A 24,459-nucleotide genomic window follows, 5' to 3' on the forward strand; every position below is an offset into this window, starting at 1 on the left:
ATTGGTCCTATGATTTTCATCAGCATGGGCTTGGGCTAGCTCCCAGACCCGTCGCCTTTCCTCGGGGAGAAGTGTATTGGCCAAGAGCATGTAGATGTCATGATGAGTGAGGCTATATGCTTGTAGGACCCATTGAAACTCCCGAATGTAAGTGGTGGGGTCAGTGGTGAATGAGCCTAACTTCCTCTCTAGCTGAGTAATGTCCGATATGGAGAAGGGCACGTGGACTCTGATGACACCCTCGGGACCAGCTACCTCACGAAGGGGTGCGATTGTCTTGGGGGTGGGAAGGAGTCCCTTAGACCTGGTAACAGGAGGACTGAAAGAGGCAGGCGGCAGACAGGAAGGAGAGGGAGGGGAAGGGAGTGTCTCTGTGGAGGAGGAGGAGGTGGAGCAGGCAGAATAGGGCGGAGAGGAGGGGGATGAAATGGAAGGCTGAGTATCTGTGGAATCAGGCAGGGGAAGAGGAGGGTATAGTGGGAGAGAAGGGGCAGATGGGGCTGGGGGATAAGGTGGGGGTTCATCTGCTGGGTCAAATGAGGAAGAATCTGCGAAGTCAGGAGTAGAAGTAGGGGAAGAGAGGGGTTTGCAAGCAAGAAGGACCTGAGAGGGAGGGCAGGAGGAGCAGAGAGCAGGGTGCTGTGCGAGAAGGCTAAAACCTTCAACACAGGGAATTTCCCTCCACTTTTTCAGACGCTGGCAATAGTTAAAAAGGTCCCGGAGGAGGTTTGGATCTAAGGAGCCTTCTGGAGGCCAATGATTGCCATTATCCAGTGGATATGTAGGCCAATCTTGGGTACAGAATTTGATTAGAAGTTTGGGCTTGATGTCTGGTGTGAGGGAGAGTGTGGCCAGATTTTTTATTAAACATTTGAGAGGTGAGGCTTCAGGTATAGATGAAGAGGTGCCGATAGTCACAGGGAAAGGTGGAAGAGAGAGAGAGAGAGAGAGAGAGAGAGAGAGAGAGAGAGAGAGAGAGAGAGAGAATAAGAGTAAGCAAGAGAGACAAAGAGAAAACCCGGGCTGGACCGGCTTCCAGGAAGCCCAGGGCGAACGGGGGTCAGGTGGGCTTCCCCAAAATGACCAGCCGTCGCGAGGAAATACAGAGGGCACTACCTGGTCGTCACCAGTGAAGTGCGATCTGTGAGACCCAATGGGGTCGGAGCCATGGGCAACCTGACGTCAGGAAAGTTTTCGACCACAGTGGAAGAAGTCAGTAATGAAAACAGAACTCCGGCTCCGGCAGAACGCAGTTCCAGGCCGGGAGTTCAGTTTTCCCGAGCAGAGAGGCAGCTTCAGCCAGACACAGCAGCCCCGCAGGAAACAGCAACTCTTAGCCGGCAGTGGCAGCGGCAGCGGAGGAGGGAAAAAACCACAGAGCCTCTCGTGTAAACTCAGAAGCCTCACGCCCCAAAGGGAAACAGATCACCAGAGGGTCCACTTCAACCAGTAAAGGTCTTAGTGGGGTGGATTCCCTCTCCCCACCAGGCGTCTGGAGTGTGCCGGACGATCATGGTCACAAATCCAGCGATAGCCTGAAGGGAGTTGGCGAGCCGGGGTCAGGAGATCCTTACCACGCAAGATCAGTGTGTTGAGTGCAGGCAACCGAGTCTGAAAAGAGCGGACCAGGGCGGAGTGTCTCATGCTGCGGGAAAATCAAACAACAACTCTAAAACATGATTAGCACATTCACTGGCGGGAACAAGTTAGGTAGGGGTGATTGGTCAGTACAAAAGGGGTATTTGTTTGAACTGATTGGTTTAAGCCAAGAGGGGTGTACGTGCTGAACTACATGGTTTCCCAACAGGTTATCAACTACCATAAACTACGGGAGGGTTATCTGGCATCCCAGGTATTTCCCTGTCTCATGCTGATTGGTGGCTGCTAGGGGGCTGCTATGGATCCCCCACCTAGCCTGACTGAGTCAGGGACACCTGGCGCAGCAGATCTCTCCTGTAGATAAACAACTTAGCAGGGTGGGAATGTGCCTAGGAGTGCTCTGTGGGTTTTTCCAAGGACAAAGGCCATGTCCCTTCCTTGGATAGCTTTGCTCTGATATAGAGGCTGGTTTTTCAGGAGAAAAGATGGAGCTGTAAGGATGAGAAGGGGAACCTAGGGGAGGGTGTTTTCCACTTGGGTATACTAGTCTGGGGACCTATAGCTTCTGGATAAAGACATTGATCAGAGTCCATGCTGAACAGATATTTAAAAATTGTTGGGCTAAGGTTGGAATCTATATTGTATGGGCATTGATGAAGCCAGACTTAAAGATAGGTAGTTAGTGTAGTTAGGTAAATTGGGTCTAATATTGAGTAAAATAAAAAATGAAGGCCATGCTGAGAATGGAGCCCAGGAAAGCAGAGCAGCATTTGGGAAATTGAAATGTTAATGTTCCCAAGGCCCAGAGCCCATTCTAAAGAAATGTTAATGAAACAGCTCCCAGCAAACAGGGAGATGCTAATCAGAAGTGGCCCCAGGCCCTTCCTGCCCAGATTACCCCTCTGGCCCATCTGCCCCTCACCTTTTGGGTCTCCCCACCTACATTCTATCACTTCAAGATGACAGAACAAAGGACAGGAACACCTGCAGAAATGTGGGAAAACTGAAAGAAGACCTTAGCTATAAAAAGGGGAAGACAGGGCTCTTCCACGGATTCCACCTCTTGGGTCCCCTTCTTCCTCTGGGGAGAAGTCTTTTCTTCTGTCCTTATTGAAGCTTCTACTTTCCACTCTAAACTTGCCTCGGTGTGCTTCTCTGGTGTTATACTTCAGCATTGGGGAAACAAGGACTCATTACCGGTAAACGGCAGTAACATTGAGAGTGTACCAAGGCTTGACCCAGGACTTTCTAATTGACTCTGCCCTTTCAGTCCTTGAGTCTGAGGTTTTCTGAAACCTCCATTTGGATACACCCCACTTCTTTTTTCACTCTGCTCTGGACAAAGGAGTTGAGTTGAATGTTTAACCTCACAGGGTAGACTTTATATTTGTAAAAAGTAAAAACCTAATAGGGGCCCATTACCCTGATTGCCTAACCCTTATTGCCTATCTTATTCAGGGTATGAAAGCTGCCAGTCACAAAGGACATGGCAATAAGTTCTGGTACTGTTAGATTATAACATAGGAACAAAATTATCTCCCCATTTAAGATCTGATAGGATGCTCCATTTGGTCAGGGGACATTTCTGGGTACAGCCCTTCCTGTTTCCAACAGAGCAAGGGGCTCCTATAATCTGAATGTATTCAGGTACCTGTATCTTGGACCTGCTGATTTCTGCAGAGAGGTTCCTAACAGTTTCTGTATTGACAACATGGCCTTCATTAGAAAGTGCCCTGAATAAAACAAACAAACAAACAAACAAAACATATCTGGGTACAATTCACAGTGGTGTAAGAAATACCAGGATGTTGCAAGGAATTAAACTCATGCTTGGATGTAGCTCAGTAAGGCAAATTTTATTTGTGTTGCTAACCAAAGGGTGGCAAGCAAGCACACTTGGATGGGCAATCCATCTGTTTTTATCCCTAATGAAGTACTGACCCTTTCTCTGATAGGAGCTTGGGGTTACAATTCACATGACTGGATCCTTTTAAAATTGGGGCAGGCAAAGGGAAGGGCTATAGTTAAAATGGCTACAATTGGATCTAAAAATGACTATGATTGTATGTTATATCCCAACTAAGATGTAATGCTGAGTTCTGAAAATGGACCACTTAACTCACCAATCCCCCCCTTTTCTTTTATGCCTTTTGGTCTCATTTTCATTTTTGTTCTTGTGCCCTTTGGTATTGCCATCAATCTTAGACATGCTAACTTTTTGAAGTGGAAATCACCCATAGCAATGAGTTCTACCCTTTTAAGCAATTCAGATAGCTGTTCTGGTGATTAGGACACTTAGTAATGTCCTTTTCAGCTTGGTTGAAGCGTGTCTTTTGTCCAGGTGTTGCAAATCAAGTTGCCAGGCTAGAAGTGATGAATTGCTAACTCCAGAAGAAATGAGAAGCAGCTCATAATAATCATATTAGACCACCCCCCCAAAAAAATAGGTCTTAAATTGACTCAGAACAAACTTGTACTCTGACAGAGATTTTTGTGATATTTATCAGGCACTTCTGTATAAAAACCCTTCCTTTATAACCTCTCAGTTTTACTTACTTTCAGGAAGATGGCCATGAATGTACATCTCAAGTAAAACAATTGTTTTATCTTTTAAATGTTCATGTATGACTGTGTTTTGTTTATACTCTTCTGCCATGTATTTAAGACCAAGTTGGTAAAAATTGACCTTTTTCCTATATCTGTTAAGAGTCAGCTGAGATTTGTCAGGTGTCACTCTTAGGAACATGTGAGAAGTCTCTTAGCTCCTTTAGTTTTTCCTCTATGAATTGTGCTATCTTCCAGGATGGGTCAGAATTTTGCTGACCACATGTGGCTTCCTTGGAAGCATCAGGGACAATTCCCTCTACAATGATCCTTCTTTTTGCAGAATGTGCACTGGTTGGCTTCCTGTTCTCTAAGGTCCTCTCAATCCCCCTGATTAGGAAGTCAGGTGACTCACCGGAGTTGCAAGGGGTCCCATCATTCACTGGGCCCTGAATAAACTTAGAGAGCAAGGGCCAAAATATTGGCTGCTTTATCCTTGGCCCTTTTACTTCTTTAAATTTGCTCTTCAAGTTTTGGTTTAAACCTCTAGCAGGTCAGTTTCACCAGTCTTGAAGTAGGACTACTGAGGTTTTACTTCAATGTTTATAATTTGATTGTTACCTCTTCCATTTAATTGGTTTCAGCATTTATAAAGGTAGAAACCAGCTTTGTATCATAGCTATTGTCTCTAATTAACCCAGGTTGTTCTATTAGAAGCTGTACTTCTGCAAGACACTAATAGACAACAGTTACAAAGTTTTACAAGGAAAATACAAAATGAAGCTCACAAAAGCAAAAACATATTTACTTTGTATAATAGCTGTGAACCAAGAAACAAAATTTTTTGTAACCCCCAACCTTTAGTTATGTATTATAGCCCCTGTTTATTTTGAAATCACAGTAATCCTTACAAAAACAACAACAACAAATCTATCTTTTGAGCATAAATTTAAAGATGCTTAATTCTAGTCTACTTTGGAGCCATCCTAACATGGAATAGTGTGAGAGCAGAGCTTTATCTCAGGTGAGGGGGAGCTCTTTGCAAATCTTAAAGTGATCTATTTCTGAAGCTGATCTTTGCATTTTTCTTAAATAGTATTTGACAAAGTTCTCATGCATTATTTCTGAATCTATCAGAATATCAGGTAATATAACATTATATCTGAAACATGAATAAAACAGAAGGACCAAGAGAGCACTTAAACAAATCAAACTCTCATTACCTTCCAAAAATACATTTGAATTCCCATCCCAGTAATACTGGTCTTAGAGATCAGGAATGGTCCTTGTTCTCCAGTTTTGAAGATTAAATACTCAAGAAACACTGAGGCAAGCATAGAAAGCAAGTTTTATTTAACAAGGGACAGAGACAGCAGACCTTTTCAAAGAGAAGGGGCCCCAGAGCTGGTAGTCCATGGTAGGGAATGTGTCTTGCTCTTTTATATATCCCAGAATCCCTGTCTTTAATTTTTGCCTTTTCTTTCTTTTCCCTGTAAGTACCTAGGGGCAGGAAGGAGAAGGAGCATAGGAATTAATCATTAGCAACCAATGTGCAGGAAAATGTAATGTCCATGATTAACTGTTAGCAACCCATTGTATTTTCTTTGATAATTGGCTCTCATCCTCTTGATCCCCAAGATTCATTACCCACACTGACTACCAGGTCTTCTATGCACTGCCTCAATTTGCTGAGGTATGTGACATATCCTCACTACTCAGGCCTGGCATGGCTGCAGACAGATTTTTTGGCAAATAAAGCATGGAATCAGTAGAGTGGACTCATTTTATAGAATTAGTCTTTTAACCTCATGTTCCCACCATTCTAATCTATCTGTACCCTTATACCAGTGTAAAGAATGACACAAAATGCTATATACATCTTGTTGATTAAAGGTTACCTTTATCCAGTTATAGAACATTAAATGACATAAATACATCTCCAACTAAATTTGCTATTTTTAGATAAGTCCAAAAGAGATTGCCATTACAATTTTTTAAAAACAATTGTTCTTATTAATTATAAATGACAGCAGAATGCATTTTGATTCACTGTACACAAATGAAGCACAACTTTTTATTTCTCTGGTTGTACACAATGTAGAATTGCACCATATGAGCAAGTCATACGTGTACCTAGGGTAATGATGTTCATCTCATTACACCATCTTTCCTGCCTACACATCTCCTTTCCTACTCTCCCTCCTCTTTGTCCAATCAAAGTTCCTCCATTCCTCTCACCCTTGCACCCTTATGGATCAGCATCCACTTATCAGAGAATATTTGGCCTTTGTTTTGGGGATTTGATTACTTAGCGTAGCATGACATTCTCCATCCATTTAGCTGCAAATGCCATAATTTTATTCTCTTTTAATGCTGAGTAATATTACGTTGTGTATAGCTATTATAGACAATTTTAATTAGGAGAATACCAGCTTGGTAAAGTGTTTTCCTAAGCTTTCAAATGTATACATATCTCTAGTCACATATATTTAGGGTGTTTGGGAAAGCTGACTCAGTTCATATTTTAAAATTTTTTCCAGAAGAGAATAAATCCACATTAATACCTCTCTTTTTAAGGGGGAGTTTTTTTTTTCTTCCTAAGGCAAGTTATTTCTCCTACAACAAAATCTTGGTTACGATAACATTGATCACCTTTTTCAGGGTCTCTTTGGCTCAAGTGGCCTTACTCAGTTTTAGTAGACCTCAAGCACAGCAGGTTTTGTTTTCTTTTTCTGAGAAGCACTTGCAAATGAATTTGTTGCTCTTTAGGTGATAATGTTATCTGTACATTTAATTTATACAACAAATTTTTATCTCAGGAGAGAATCTAACAATCTGGCATATACAAACAAACAAACAAAAATTTTGTGCCTTAATCTCCACTCTTTCCAGTTTGCATTTAAGGGTTTGGAGCACAGAATATTGTTGAACCTGATCTGCTTGGTTCAGAGGTGGCAACAGCCTCCAGACTCCAGCCTCAGCTTCAGCTCCCAGCCCATCCATTTTTGCCCCAATCAGTTCCATTTAGCATCCCAAGTCTTTTACATAGGCTGTTTTTATATGCAGGACAGACAAAGAAAGCACACTGCCAACAGGATATATCAGTGGGCACATGCTCACAAGCAAATGTTTATGACCTTAAGTACATACACTGAATCACAGTATTCTGAACTTGAATGCATACTGACCATAACATACTGGACTCATGGTCTTGGCTCACACTAAAAACTTAACATAGCTCACAGGAAGCCTCCACAAGGGAGCATAACTATAGTCATTACCACTTAGCTTTATCAATAGCCCCAATAATACAGTCACTTACAATCTAGATGTTGGTCTCCATTATTTTCTTCTATCACTAAGGAGGTAAAACAGCATTGTACAGTAGTTTATTTATTTATTTATTTTGTGTAGTGTTGGGGACTGAAGTCAAGGCCTAACATCCTAGAGAAGCATTCTACCACAGAGCCACACCCTTGTCCTTTAAAAAATTTTAAAGAAATGCATTCTTACTATGTTGACCCAGGCTGACCTCTAACTCCTAGGCTTGTGGGAGCCTCCTGCTTCTGCTTCCCAAATAGCTGGGACTATATGCACATGTCAATGCATCTGGCTCTAAGGAAGTTTTAATTTTGATAAGATTTTTTTTTTTTTTTTTTTTTTTTTGGTGTGCATGTTACTAGAGCCCATATCAAGAAGTCCCAACAATCTAGGTCTGGTCACTTATCCCCAAAACCAAATAGAATAGGTCATAGTGAAAAGCAGGAAAAGAACTTTATATGGCCGTATTGGGAAGGCAAAGTGAGACCCAGCATCTCAGCCCTGTCTTTGGGGCACTGACATTTTAATAGAAGAATCAGGGCAGGAGGAGAAAGGTGTGAGAAATAGAAAGTTGGGTGGTCCATTTTCAGAATATAGTATTTAGAATTGGGATCTAAGAAAGGCAACCTATAGCCTATCTATCTAAATTCCTGGATCCAGTCTCTAAAGGATGGCCTGAATGTCCTCTTATAGCCATTCTGATCTTCCCCAACCTATACCAAATCATAGCCAGTTTTTCTATACAGCCCTTTCCTTTGCCTGCCCCAATTTTAAAATAGCCAATCATGTAGATTGTAACCCTGAGCTCCTCCTATCAGAGTAAGGGGTAGTGTTACATTAGGGATAAAACCAGGCAGACTGCATATCCAAGTGTGCTTGCTTACCAGCCTTTGTTCAGTAGAATGTCTTTTACAGAAGTAAATTTTGTCTTTTTGAGCTGCTTCTGAGTACACATCTGATTCCTTGTGACAATACAGAATTTCTAACATAGGTGTGCATATTAAGCAGTCTTGGTCAAACTGTGGTCTGGTTGGTCATTTTCTCAGTTCTGCTTTTTTGAGGCTGCTTCTGAGAAGTGTTTGTCTCTTAAGGGGGCAATTTCCACTTGTTGATTAGGGCATTTATCTATCAGACCTGTGATCCTGAAACTGGGTGATGATTGCACTTCTTGGCACCATGGCAGGGGTCTGTTGCTGTAATGTAATTCTAGGCATCACTCTAGAGGTCTGATGTTGACTGTCTCTGAAAATCTTATCTCAGTCTTGAAGGAGCATGAGATAGGTTAGGTAATTTAGGACTAATACATCTTGTATTACTAGTTTTTAAATGAATAATCCTTAAATGGTTGTGTGTAGAATTGAGCTTGTGTGTAGAATTAAGCAGGAATCTGACCTTAAGTTGAAGGCAATAAAGGAGACAGATTCAAATGAAGTCAGAGAGGCTTATCCTACTTTCAGTTACCCTTTGGGCATTTGCAGGCCTAAGAGTCACTAATTTTAGCATATGTAGCCTAATTCCCTGTTAGAGGAGGGTACATTAGAAAGGAAAAGATAAAAAAATCTTTTGCATTGGTTCACAGAAACAGAATTTGAGAAGGATTAAAAAGATGGGGGATGAAGAACTTTCAATTCCTGGGTGGCTGTGTGATCATACATGATATGGAGACACAGCTATACTGAGTTACTGAAGATAAAAGATACCAATGGAATTTAGAAATGTATTCAGCTCCTGGGAGTTGGTTCACTAGGTGCAGAAAGAAATTCAAACTAATCAAAATATACAAGCCCTTAATAGCTAGGATGTAATTAAGAGTGGTGGGTCTCACCTTGAGGCTAGACCAAACCCAGATTTTAGTCACTCTGTGCATTGGTCACCAGACTTGGAACCATTCCTCTCACCCAAGGAAAAGTTATACAGGGACAGCAAAAAGCATCTTTGAAGTTTGTGGCTACAAAGAAGGTAGTGAGTGCACAGGAAGAACAAAAACAATAAACTATTGGAATTAGAGGGCATAATGTAAAGAAATGATTTAATTCATAGATCATATCATTAGTTCCCAAAGGAATTATTCCTAAAATTGATTCTCAGAGTAATTTATGAGAGGTATCTTTGGTTTTAAAGGCTACTATATGGAAAAGCATATTTGAATTGATGCAGAGACCCACAGCCTATTGTGGCACAATTGAATATAAGTGTATATTATTCAGACACATGGGAGGTTAATCCCAAGGAAATAGTTACCTGCTGAGCCAATTAGGATTCCAGGGCTTCTCTTCTTTCTCCTCTTCCTGCTCTGTGTTGTTGGGCAGGCCAGTCCCTAGGGTGCCTTCTGGAAACCTATTTGGCCTGCTTACAGCCTCCCTGTAGTCTTGCCTCAGACTACCCTACACTTTTTCAAACCAGACTTTGGGGTCAAAGTCAAATTAGAAGTGCCATCCTCATGTGGATCCTGGTATCACAAGGGAATGGCAGTGCTCACACATGAAGAGGTTGAACAATACCTGATTTTTGTAATACTATTCCAATGGCAGCAACACAGAGAATCAGGTGGGCATTTACATCCTCAGCAATGACAGAGGTGGAGCTCAACACCACTTCTGAGATTCTGAGTTGTTGGGAAAATTTCAGACGAAGCAGCGGATTTATGGCTATGACAGCAAGTTTAGCATTTTGTGGAAGGACTTACTGATCAACTACACTATCTTTTTACGTGAGCATTTCTGCCTTGATTGGGAATTGTTAGTCAGTCTGTCTGGAAACAAATGTTATATCTTTCCTATTAATGCCACATCTCGTATAGTTATCTTTGCCTTGTGATAAGGACAAATTGCTACATTTGAGAACACATATGTGGGAGAGCGGGGGTGGGAAGTGGAAGAAAACACAAGCCATGGGAGTCACAAGTTTAGGCCCCAGCAATTTGTAGTTCTTTGTGGTGATTTTTCAATTGTTTTGTTCTTTTATCAAGTTTCTTTTTTATCCTTGAAGATATTAAGATGAAGCCATCCTGCTTCAATGATGCACCTGTTTTTTTGAGGTTGCTAAGATTGTCTGAGAGAGGGAGGATGTAAGGAAGAACACATATCACACTTCTTATTGGGTATCAGGAACTTAAGGGTTGGGGAGCAGAAAGAAACATGGCATACTTTGGGGGAGTGTACTGGAGATTGAACCCAAGGATGCTTAAACACTGACCTATATTCTCAGCCCCTTTATTTATTATTTATTTATTAATTTTTTTTAGATGTCAATGGACCTTTATTTTATTTATTTATATGTGGTGCTGAGAATCAAACCCAGTGCCTCACACTTGCTAGGCAAGCACTCTACCACTGAGCCACAACCCCAGCCCTCTCATGCCTTTTTTATTTTCTATTTTGAGACAGGGTCTCATCAAGTTGCTTAGGGCCTTGCTAAGTTTCTGAGGCTGGCTTCAAACTTTTATCCCCCTACCTTGGCCTTCCGTGTAGCTAGGATTACAGACATGTTCCACCAAACCCAGCTCATGGCATACATTTATTGGCTGACAGACTGTGAGTTAAAGTCCCAGTAGTGCATTTTCCCTTTTTCTGGGAAGGGGGGAGTGTCTGACTGTGGGAGGCTGCCAGTGTCTTTCCAGGGGGTCCTTCTTCCTGTCCAGGAGGGTGTAAGCCACCAGAGAAAATAAGTCAGAAATAATTAGTGAAGAACAAAAGACACAAAGTCAGAATTATAGTTTTAAAGTAGATTGCCTGATAGATCCAGCCCACCTAGGAGCTGGAGCTGGACAATTAAAAAATGGCTCCCATGGTTTATTTAAGGGAGTACAGGGATAAGGTTTCAGGGGTGGAGCCTTGCTTCATGATGTCTTGCAGTCAGCAGGTTGACTGGCATCTTGGCAGCTCACCCCATCTCTGGTGCTGTGTGGGACCAGGCAGAGCTGAATAGGGCTCACAATGTGTTGGACGGTCTTGGCCAGAGGAAATTTCCAGTGGAAGTTCCCAGACACCAGATTCTCCTATTCACTAGGTTGCAATGTTGATGTAATCCACACATAGCCCATGGATGGCTTGCAACTTCTGTCTCAAGAGAACCAAAAACTCCACCATGCTGCCATTTTCTGAATACATATATTATGAAGAGCCTTTAAGTTTGTTTTTGCATGTGCAGATAATCTATTACTTTATATTTTCTTATTTTCAATTAAGTTAGAAGAAATAAGGATAAATAGAAGATAAACAGGGTAGGAAAGAGGATTATAGTTTTAAATCTAAAAACTCCATGAACATTCTTTCCTGTACTTCCCATGCCTGTTTTTTCTCCAGGCCTAAATTCTTAAAAAGTGTAATAAATCCTAGAGTATTGTAAATCCATATAATTAGTGTTTATATACCTTATTAATCTATAGAAAGTATTTTTAGACTAATTAAAAGAAGCTAAGAAAGAGATATTTTTAGAAACTCATGGTAGAACTATAGACCATTATAGAAGTATAGACCATTAACATATTAAATAGGTAATATTCTAACTAAAGATTCTGAAAAGAACCAGGACCCATGGCCTTCTCTGTGCTCCACAATCAAAAGAATCCAGCTTATTAAGCTGATAACATTCCATGTACCTCTCATGCTCACATCTAAGTTGATAAAACTGAAATTATGATATGCAATTTGAATAAACTCAATAACTTGCGATACTGGGATTGAATCGAGGGGTTCTCTACCACAGAGCTATATCCTGAGTCCTTTATTATTTTTTAAGATAGGGTCTCATTAAGTTTCCCAAGTTGGCCTTGACTTGGAATCCTCTTGCCTTAGTCTCTCAAGTAGATTGGATTACAGGCATGCACCACCAAGCCCAGCTAAAGTTAGTTTTCTTTAAAAAAAGAAGCCTGAGACTCCAAAAGCACATCTCACTTTCCACCACCTGCAATCTCTCTCATTTCAGCATGTATTCTGCTTTACTGCCTGCCTTCCTGAATAAATCTTTGCTTCTGCCTCTTTTGTTGTGTCCCCAACTTCCTTTTTTGTGGTGTAAATCAAGAACCTGACTGGGTTTAGATCTTCTTTTCCCTTCTGGGGAATCATCCCTCTAGTGACACAGTCATCTTTCTCTACACATCAGACCCCACCCCTTTTTTAATTCCATAAATACCCCTAAATGCTATCATCAGGCAGGCAACTTTGAGTTTGAGTAGTCCCTGTCCTCATGTTTGGCTTCTTTGTGAATTAAATCATTTTGCAAAACTCACTGCCTCAGGGTTGGGCACAGTGCAAGACAGGTGAAGGTAAGACTTGTTTAGTAACATATGCCAAAGAATGGAAACATGCTTTTATCTCTTTTATAAAATATAGAAAAGATAAATATATTTGGATATGTTTATATAAAATTGTGTTATGAAAATACATGTTTCTAATTTTAAAAAATGCTGATGTGAAATGGTTCAAAATTGCTCTTTAGAAATTGCTCATCAGAAATTAATGTTCTTAAAGGTTAAAATTTTTCTAATTAATGATAATTAAAAGTAGAGATAATAAGGAAAAGAAGAAAAGATATGTTTTTGGCAAGAAAAATTATAAGAAAGACTTGAAGATTTTTTTTGTTGTTGTTATGAAACAGTAACTTTGGTTTCATGGTTGTTTCTGAATGAAGGAAGGCAGGCAAGCCTAATTGATAAAACTGAAATTATAATATACAATTTGAATAAACTCAATAAGATCAGTCCAAGTCAAATTACCTATAAATTATTTAATAAACAGGGCTTTGCAATTGAATTGTAGAAATAAAATTGGGTTTTGAAAGGATATAAACCCTGAGCCTCTTGCTTGCTAAGTGTGCTCTACCACCGAGCTATACCCTCAGCTCAACGGATTAATTTCTTAGTGCAATGAGGAGTCTGTTTATATAACTCATATGGTAGGAATAGATTAAAATAACAAAATAAGAAGTGAGTAGATGGGTAAATAAATCAAAATCAGGTAAGTGATACAAAGAAAATACACAAAGAATTGGCCATGAAAGAATGTGTCAGGTTTCTATTTAGACTTAGCATGCTCAAAGAAGGGCACTCTGAGGAGTAGATATAAAATGTCTTATTTAAAGTATGAAATAGAGTGCCACTCAAGGGAATGCACCATTCTTTCACTGTATTACATTTGCAAAGGCTTTGATGGGTAGTTCATAGTGAGCAAAGGTAGGAGTGGTTAGCATCACATATAGAATCTCTAGATTTTTCTCCTGGTTATGCATCACACTTTCCTACTTTTTGTTTGCTGGTTAGTTTTGATTAGGTGCTAGGCATCATGAATCTTATGCTATTTTTGCTGGGCTTTCTATAGTACACAGTATGCAGTCTGGAGGGGACAGAGGAAAGAATAATATAATTAACAGAATCTGAAAGCACAGGGATTATAGACTTCATAAGCAAAAAAAAAAAAAAAAAAAAAAACCAGAAATGCAGACATCTGTGGGAAAAATTACAAAAAGATCTAATGCTCATACTGTTAAAGTGACAGAAGAGAGAAGAATGAAAGAGTGAAGAAAGAATATTTGATAAAATAACAGAAGTCCACTTGAGAGGATGGAGTAAATGCACTAACACAAAAACTTGTACTCAAATGTTCATAGCAGCATTTGTCATAATAAGCAAAAAGTGAAAGTATCATAAATGTCCATTAACTGAGGAATGGATAAAAAAATAAGGAAGACTCATGCAATCACATATTATTTGGTCATAAAAAGGAATACATTGATATATTCTACAATGTGAATAAATTTTTGAAAATATTATGCTTGGTGAAGGAAGCTAGGCACAATGAACCCAATATCATATGATATTATTTTAAAAAAATGTCCTAAGTCTAAGTAGCACATCAATAGAGCCAAAAAAGTAGATTCATGGTTATTCTTAGTGCTGAAGAAAGGGAAAAATGGGGAGTGATGACTAATGGGGATGCTTTTCTTTTTAGGGTGATTTAAATTTCTTGAACTTAGTGATGATGGTTGTATAACCTCATGAATATACCTCAGACCACTAAATTAAACACTTTTTAATGGCAAATTTTAAAAATTTAAGTTCCATCTCAATTTAAATAATAATAGATGAAAAATTCTTGAATTTGGTGAAACAATCAAACCTCAAATTAATAAGATATTCAAATTCAAACAGAAAAAAAACCAAAGAAATATACAGGAAGCCTCACAATTAAACCAAACACTAATTTTCTTGAAAGCAGCCAGACAAAATTGATTATCTCTAGGGGAACCCCACCTAAAGTTGAAGCCAATTATGAGACATGGAATACAATCCTATTCAACAGAGGCCAGAGGAGATGGCACAATATTTTTCAAATTCTGAAACAAAATAACTCAAATGAAAATTGCTATTTACCCTAAACACACAAGAAACAGAAAGCAAAAATAGACAAATGAGAGTACATCAAATTAAAAATTTCTGCACAGAAGAGTAAACACCAAGATGGTGAAAAGAAAAAGTACAGAACAAGAGAAAATATTTGCAAAGTATTCATCTGAATGGGGTTAATATCCAGAATACATAAAAACTAAAAACTCAATAAAAATAAGTTAAGTAAAAATAGGCAATAGATCTAAACAGACATTTCTTAAAAGAAATATATGGCTAACAAGTATATGAAAAAATGCTCCACACTAAGTATCAGGGAAATGCAAATCAAAACTGCAATAAAGTATCACTGCACTCCAGTTAGAATGCCTATTGTCAGGTGGGAGGTCAAGCCTGGTGGTCCAGATCCATTCACACTGGCCTGTTCGGGACCTAGGCTCACAGTAGGCCCCGTCCACCAATCCCCTGGTAGGGCAGACACCACCAGAGCCTAACCTCTGGCACAGGACCTCCCCTTCCAACCAGCAGACTACCAGGGGAGCCGAGATCCAGGCCAAACTGCCCACACCAGCTCATAGGGGACTCAGGCTCACAGTAGGTCCGGTCCACCCTTCCACCAGCGGGCCAGACACCCCTCTGGAGGCTATCCTCTAGTGTAGAACTGCCCCTTCTGAGGAGCAGACTACTGCAGGAGGTCAAGCCCAGTGGCCCATCCACACCAACTTGCGCAGGACCCAGGTCCAGGATGCAGTAGCATACATTGAGGGACACAAGCAGGGTCTGGAAGCCCAATATCAAGGTGAGGTACAGACAATCTTCACAGGTACTACAAGAATATAGAGAAGAAACTGTAATATCTCAGATCCACACTGCAAGAAAGGAAGCACATAGACATCATGAAAAAATAAGGGAGGAAAGTGCCCCCAAACAATCCAGGACACTATAATAACAGAACCCATGGACAGTGGAGTTGGTGAAATGTCAGAGAAGGAGTTCAGAAGGTTCAAATTAAAAGTATCTGTGAACTAAAGAATGACCTAAATGAGCAAATACAGGCAAAAATTGAATACTCCAACAATGAGATAAAAGAGCAAATACAGGTAGCAAAAGATTACTTCAAGAGAGAGATAGAAACTTTGAAAAAAAGCCAGTCAGAAACCCTTGAAATGAAAGATATAATAAATCAAATAAAAAACTCAATAGAAAGCTTAACCAACAGACTAGATCACTTGGATGAAGGAACATCAGATAATGAAGACAAAGTATATAATCTGGAAAATAAAGTTGATCACAGTGAAGATAGTAAGAAAACATGAACAGAACATCCAAGATTTATGGGACAGCATCAAAAGACCAAATATAAGAATTATTGGGATAGAGGAAGGCACAGAGTTTCAAACCAAAGGAATGCACAATCTCTTCAATGAGATAATATCAGAAAATTTCCCAAGCATGAAGAATTGGAAAAACAAATACAAGAGGTTTATAGGACACTAAATGTACAAAATCACAACTGATCTACAGCAAGTCACTTTATAATGAAAATGCCTAGCATACAGAATAAGTCACCTTAAATACCAAAAATAAACAAAAATGGCTGGGAATACAAATCATGTCTCAATAATAACTCTAAATGTTAATGGCCTAAACTCACCAATCAAAAAACATAGATAAGCAGATTGGATTAAAAAAGTCTAACCAATATGCTGCCTCCAAGAGACTCATCTCATAGGGAAAGACATCCACAGACTGAAAATTAAGGGTTTGGAAAAATCATACCATTCACATGGACTGCAGAAGCTAGCAGGGGTTTCCTTCCTCATATCAAATTAAGTAGACTTCAAAGTAAAGTCAATCAGGATAAAGAAGGGCACTACATACAGCTCAGGGGAACCATACACCAATAAGACATAACAATTATAAATATATATGCCCCACACAATGGAGCATCTACATTCCTCAAACAAACTCTTCTCAAGTTCAAGAGTCAAATAGACCACAACACAATAATTTTGGGTGACTATAACACACTTCTTTCATCGCTAGATAGATCTTCCAAATGAAAGCCGAACAAAGAAACTATAGAGCTTAATAATACAATCAATAACTTAGACTTAACTGACATATATAGACTATTTCATCCATCAATGAGAGAATACACTTTCTTCTCAGCAGCACATGGATTCTTCTCTAAAATAGACCATATAATATGCCACAAAGCAACTCTAAGCAAATATAAAGTAGAGATACGACCCTGCATTCTATCAGATCATAAGGGAATGAAATTAAAAATCAATGATAAAATAAGAAATAAAATCCACTCCAACACCTGGAGACTAAATAATATGCTACTGAATAAACAAAGGGTTGCAGAAAACATCAAGGAGGAGATTCAAAAATTTTCAGAGGTGAATGAGAACACAGATACAACATACCAAAATCTCTGGGACACTATGAAAGCAGTTCTAAGAGGAAAGTTCATTGCATGGAGTTCATTCCTTAAAAGAAAAAAAAGTCAACAAATAAATGAATTAATGTTACATCTCAAAACCCTAGAAAAAGAAGAACAAATCAACACCCAAAGCAGCAGAAGACAGGAAATAATTAAAATCAAAGCTGAAGTCAATGAAATTGAAACAAAAGAAATGACTGAAAAAATTGACAGAACAAAAAGCTGCTTCTTTGAAAAAATAAATAAAATTGACAGACCCTTAGTCATGCTAATGAAGAGAAGGAGAGAATAAACTCAAGTGACTAACATATGTAATGAAAAAGGAAATATCACAACATACACTGCAGAAATACAGAAGATAATTAGAAGTTATTTTGAAAACTTGTACTGCAATAAAATAAAAAATATCAAAGACATCAACAAATTTCTAGAGTCATATAATTTGCCCAAATTGAATCAGGATGGTATACACAATTTAAACAGATCAATTTCAAGTGACAAAATATCAGATGCCTTCAAAAGTCTACCAACCAAGAAAAGCCCAGTTCCGGATGGATACACAGCTGAGTTCTACAAGACCTTTAAAGAAGAACTAATACCAATACTCTTCAATTTATTTCAGGAAATAGAAAAAGAGGCAGCACTTCCAAACTCATTCTATGAGGCCAAAATCACCCTGACCCTCAAACCAGGCAAAGACTCATCAAAGAAATAAAACTTTAGACCAATATCTCTAATGAACATAGATGCAAAAATTCTCAATAAAATTCTAGCAAATAGAATTCAAAATTATATAAAAAAGATTGTGCATCATGACCAAGTGAGATTTATCCCAGGGATGCAAGTTTGGTTCAACATACAATAATCAATAAATGTAATTTATCACATCAATAGACTCAAAGATAAGAATCATAGGATCATCTCAATAGATAACAGAAAAAGCATTTGACAAAATACAGCACCCTTTTATGTTCAAAACACTAGAAAAACTAGGGAAAACTGAAGTATATCTCAACATTATAAAGTGTATCTACACTAAGCCTCAGGCCAACATCATTCTAAATGGAGAAAAAAATAAAGGCATTCCCTCTAAAAAACTAGAACAAGACAGAGATGCCCTCTTTCACCACTTCTGTTCAACATAATTCTTGAAACACTGGCCAACGCAATTAGTCAAACAAAAGGGATAGACATAGGAAAAGAAGAACTCAAATTGGCACTATTTGTTGATGATATGATTCTATACCTAGAAGACCCTAAAAGTTCCACTAGAAAACTTCTAGAACTGATAAATGAATTCAACAAAGTAGCAGGATATAAAATCAACACCTATAAATCATACTCAGAAAGGGAAATGAGGAAAACTACCCCATTTATAATGGCCTCAACAATAAGATAAAATACTTGGGAATCAACTTAGCAAAAGATGCGAAAGGCCTATATAATGAAAATTACAGAACACTAAAGAAAGAAGTCAAAGAAGACCTTAGAAGATGGAAATATCTACCTTGCTCTTGGATAGGCAGAATTAATATTATCAAAATGACCATACTTCCAAAAGCACTATACAGATTATATGCAATTCCAAAAAAAATCCCAATGATATTCCTCATAGAAATAGAAAAAGCATAAAATTCATCTGGAAAAATGAGAGACTCAGAATAGCTAAAGCAATCCTTAGCAGGAAGAATGAAGCAGGTGGTATCACTATACTAGACCTTAAACTATACTACAGAGCAATAGTAACAAAAACAACATGGTATTGACACCAAAATAGACTGATAGACCAATGGTACAGAATAGAGGACTCAGAGACTAATCCACAAAATTACAATTATCTAATATTAGACAAAGGTGCCAAAAACATGCATTGGAGAAAAGATGCTAAGAAAACTGGAAATCCATATGCAACAAAATGAAATTAAACCCCTATCTCTCACCATGCACAAACCTCAACTCAAAGTGAATCAAGGACCTAGGAATTAAACCAGAGACCCTGCATCTAATAGAAGAAAAAGTAGACTCTAATCTCTATCATGTGGGATTTGGCCCCAACTTCCTAAATAAGACTCCTTTGGCTCAAGAATTAAAATCAAGAGTCAATAAGGGGATGGACTCAAACTAAAAGGTTTCTTCTCAGCAAAAGAAACAATCTGTGTAAAATATGGCGGCGAAGGGAGTGCATCAGCCCCCGTGTACCACGTCATTGTGCGGGAGAATGACAAGTTAGAACGGCTAAAAGCTATCTTGTTAGGAATTTCCAGCAAAATTGGGGTGCTCCAAAACCTAGAGGAAGGATTTCCATCTCACGAGGATCAGCATCGGGGGCTCAAACGTGAGAGATTTGTCCGCAAGGAGGGTCACGCTGCTTATTCAGCAAATAGCCCCGCAGCTAGAGTCTGCGGTGCGCACTGGGAAACGACGAGATAGCAATGCAAAGATACAGCTCTGCGGGCTTCTGCCAGCTGTGCAATCACCGTGCTCAGGGCTGAATTCTGGGTTTGAGACGGGGGAAGGAAGCGGTCCAATTTGGTTCTCCACACCGGTCAGACCACAGAGGAAGCCAGCGGCCACCATCTTGGAGAGCTGATGTCACCATCCCTGTTTTCGACTGATCGCAGCTCATTCAGCCATAGAACAGGTAATTTCAGGCTGCCATTCGCCTGCGTCTCCCAGACAAATTACTCAGGCTCAGTACTAAAGAACCTGCGGAAACTGCTTCTTGGAGCCTGCTCCTATCAGAACATACACCGAGCCCGGAGCGGCCGAATTCCGGCTCCCGGAACTGCTCTGGCCCAGGGCTAAAGAACCCGCGGAAACTGCTTCTTGGTCTGGGTCCTGCTGAATACAGTGGAGGTAAATACCAACTGAGCCTTCATAGGCAGTGGCAACAGGATTGAGACGGGGCTTGTGAGGGCCGGTCAGGACTCACCCGTTGCTTTGGTCACCCGGCAAAGGGAACAAAATGCTGCCATTCACATGGGATACCAACATGGCAGAGATCTGATGTCATCAGAAAGCGGTGGAAGAGAGAACTTCATCGATACCAGCGGCGACAGAAACAGTTGGTCTCCTGGTAAAGAAAGTGAGTCACAAACACCCGAGTCTCTCTCACTTTATCATCAAGCCAGAGGGGCAGAGCAGAGCCGCCGCCTGTGCCCGGAAGAGGCCCAGCGGCCCGCCAGCGTGGTAGTCACGTCACCCCAATTGGAGTAGGGGCAGAGCAGAGCCACGGCCCGTGCCCGGAACAGGCCCAGTGACCTGCCGGCGTCGTAGTCACAACACCCCAATTGGAGTAGGGGCAGAGCAGAGCCGCCACCCGCGCCCGCAAGGTAGGCAGACCTGCGACCGACCGGCAGAACAGGCCCAGCGGCCTGTCAGAGTGGTAGAGAGATCACCCCAATTGGAGGAAGAGGACAGCTGCCACCCGCCCCTGCAAGGGAGACTTTTCAACTATACAAGAGCAATATAAATATATAGGGGGAAAATTTCAAAAACACAACAGTTTCACCAAGCAGAAAGAAACGCAAGCAGTATGAAAAGACAAGGAAAGAAAGGACCACAAGCAATGCAGGTCAACTCAACTTTAGAAGAGGTAATAGCTGCAGCAGATGGAATGTCAGATAAAGGATTCAGGATATACATGCTTCAGATGATCTGGAGTCTCAAGGAAGACATTAGACAGCAAAATCAGACAATGAAAGATCACTTCAACAATGAATTACACAAACAAATCCAGGAAGCAAAAGATCAACTATACAGGGAGATAGAGGTTATAAAAAACAAACAGAAATCCTAGAAATGCAGGAAGCAATAAACCAACTTAAAAACTCAATTGAGAATACTACCAGCAGAGTAGAACACTTAGAAGATAGAACATCAGACAATGAAGACAAAGTATTTCAACTTGAAAAGAACATAGACAGCTCAGCAAGACCGTTAAGAAACCATGAGCAGAACATCCAAGAAATATGGGATAACATAAAGAGACCAAACTTAAGAGTCATTGGGATACAGGAAGGTATAGAGCTCCAAACCAAAGGAATGAGCAATCTATTCAATGAAATAATACGAGAAAACTTCCCAGACTTGAAGAATGAGACAGAATCCCAAATCCTAGAAGCCTACAGGATGCCGAATGTGCAAAATCATAAGAGATCCACACCTAGACACATTATAATGAAGATGCCCAACATACAGAATAAGGAGAGAATTTTAAAAGCTACAAGAGAAAGGAAGCAGATTACATTTAGGGGTAAACCAATCAGGATAACAGCTGATCTTTCAACACAGACTCTGAAAGCTAGAAGATCCTGGAATAACATATTTCAAACACTGAAAGAAAATGGGTTCCAACCAAAAATTGTGTATCCAGCGAAATTAAGCTTCAGGATGGAAGATGAACTTAAAACCTTCCACGATAAACAAAAGTTAAAAGAATTTGCAGCTAGAAAACCATCTCTTCAAAACATCCTCGGCAAAACATTACAGGAAGAGGAAATGGAAAATAACAATGAAAACCAAGAGTGGGAGGTAGGACAGTAAAGGGGGGAAATAATCAAAGAGGAAAGCAAACCATGTTTAGTAACATAAATAAACAAATATGGCTGGAAGAACAACCCATATCTCAATAATAACCCTAAATATTAATGGCTTAAACTCACCAATTAAGAGACACAGGCTAGTAGAATGGATCACAAAACAAGACCCAACAATATGCTGCCTGCAGGAGATGCATTTGATAGGAAAAGACATACATAGACTGAAGGTGAAAGGTTGGGAAAAATCATATCACTCATATGGGCTTCGGAAACAAGCAGGAGTGTCCATACTCATATCAAATAAAATAGATTTCAAGCCAAAGTTAATCAAAAGGGATAAAGAGGGACACTACATACTGCTCAAGGGAACCATACACCAACAAGACATAACAATCATATATATATATGCCCCAAACAATGGTGCAGCTATGTTCATCAAGCAAACTCTTCTCAAGTTCAAGAGTCTAATAGACCACCGTACAATAATCATGGGAGACTTCAACACACCTCTATCACCACTGGACAGATCTTCCAAACAAAAGTTGAATAAGGAAACTATAGAACTCAATAACACAATTAATAACCTAGACTTAATTGACATATATAGAATATACCACCCAACATCAAGCAGTTACACTTTTTTCTCAGCAGCACATGGATCCTTCTCAAAAATAGATCATATATTATGTCACAGGGCAACTCTTAGACAATATAAAGGAGTAGAGATAATACCATGCATCCTATCTGATCATAATGGAATGGAACTGAAAATCAACGATAAAAGAAGGAAGGAAAAAGAATCCATCACTTGGAGAATGAACAATAGGTTACTGAATGATCAATGGGTTATAGAAGACATCAAGGAGGAAATTAAAAAATTCTTAGAGATTAATGAAAACACAGACACAACATATCGGAATCTATGGGACACATTGAAAGCAGTTCTAAGAGGAAAATTCATTGATTGGAGTTCATTCCTTAAAAAAAGAAAAAACCAACAAATAAATGATCTCATACTTCATCTCAAAATCCTAGAAAAAGAAGAGCAAAACAACAGCAAAAGAAGTAGAAGGCAAGAAATAATTAAAATCAGAGCTGAAATTAATGAAATAGAAACAAAAGAAAAAATTGAAAAAATTGACAAAACTAAAAGTTGGCTCTTTGAAAAAATAAATAAAATCGACAGACCCTTAGCCATGCTAACGAAGAGGAGAAGAGAGAGAACTCAAATTACTAGCATACGGGATGAAAAAGGCAATATCACAACAGACACTTCAGAAATACAGAAGATAATCAGAAATTATTTTGAATCCTTATACTCCAATAAAATAGAAGATAGTGAAGGCATTGATACATTTCTTAAGTCATATGATCTGCCCAGATTGAGTCAGGAGGACATAGCCAACCTAAACAGACCAATATCAATTGAGGAAATAGAAGAAATCATCAAAAGACTACCAACTAAGGAAAGCCCAGGACCGGATGGGTATACAGCAGAGTTTTACAAAACCTTTAAAGAGGAACTAATACCAATGAAAAAGAGGGAGAACTTCCAAATTGATTCTACGAGGCCAACATCACCCTGATTCCTAAACCAGACAAAGACACTTCAAAGAAAGAAAACTACAGACCAATATCTCTAATGAACCTAGATGCAAAAATCCTCAATAAAATTCTGGCGAATTGGATACAAAAACAAATCAAAAAAATTTGCACCATGATCAAGTAGGATTCATCCCTGGGATGCAAGGCTGGTTCAATATACGGAAATCAATAAATGTTATTCACCACATCAATAGACTTAAAAATAAGAACCATATGACCATCTCGATAGATGCAGAAAAAGCATTCGACAAAGTACAGCATCCCTTTATGTTCAAAACTCTAGAAAAACTAGGGATAACAGGAACATACCTCAATATTGTAAAAGCAATCTATGCTAAGCCTCAGGGTAGCATCATTCTGAATGGAGAAAAATTGAAGGCATTCCCTCTAAAATCTGGAACAAGACAGGGATGCCCTCTCTCACCACTTCTGTTCAACATAGTTCTCGAGATACTGGCCAGAGCAATTAGATAGATGAAAGAAATCAAAGGCATAAAAATAGGAAAAGAAGAACTTAAATTATCACTATTTGCAGTGACATGATTCTATACCTAGCAGACCCAAAAGGGTCTACAAAGAAACTATTAGAGCTAATAAATGCATTCAGCAAAGTGGCAGGATATAAAATCAACACGCATAAATCAAAGGCATTCCTGTATATCAGCGACAAATCCTCTGAAATGGAAATGAGGACAACCACTCCATTCACAATATCCTCAAAAAAAATAAAATACTTGGGAATTAACCTAACAAAAGAGGTGAAAGACTTATACAATGAAAACTACAGAACCCTAAAGAGAGAAATAGAAGAAGATCTTAGAAGATGGAAAAATATACGCTGTTCATGGATAGGCAGAACTACCATCATCAAAATGGCGACATTACCAAAAGTTCTCTATAGGTTTAATGCAATGCCAATCAAAATCCCAACGGCCTTTCTTGTAGAAATAGAGAAAGCAATCATGAAATTCATATGGAAAAATAAAAGACCCAGAATAGCAAAAACAATGCTAAGCAGGAAGTGTGAATCAGGCGGTATAGCGATACCAGACTTC

At 39.4% G+C, this 24,459-nt stretch overlaps 1 protein-coding gene across 1 annotated transcript in view; it reads left to right on the forward strand.

Moving 5' to 3' along the window:
- The first annotated feature begins 1,167 nt into the window (after positions 1 to 1,167).
- Positions 1,168 to 24,459, forward strand: part of LOC114100675 (beta-galactosidase-1-like protein 3) — a 61,395-nt gene continuing 38,103 nt past the window's right edge. The window contains exon 1 of the mRNA XM_071616998.1: positions 1,168 to 1,388. Within this exon, the coding sequence (XP_071473099.1) occupies positions 1,168 to 1,388 (221 nt within the window). The remainder of the gene's footprint in view (positions 1,389 to 24,459) is intronic.

Source organism: Marmota flaviventris, chromosome 9 (genome assembly GCF_047511675.1).
Source record: "Marmota flaviventris isolate mMarFla1 chromosome 9, mMarFla1.hap1, whole genome shotgun sequence".
NCBI classification, from domain to species: Eukaryota; Metazoa; Chordata; class Mammalia; order Rodentia; family Sciuridae; genus Marmota; species Marmota flaviventris.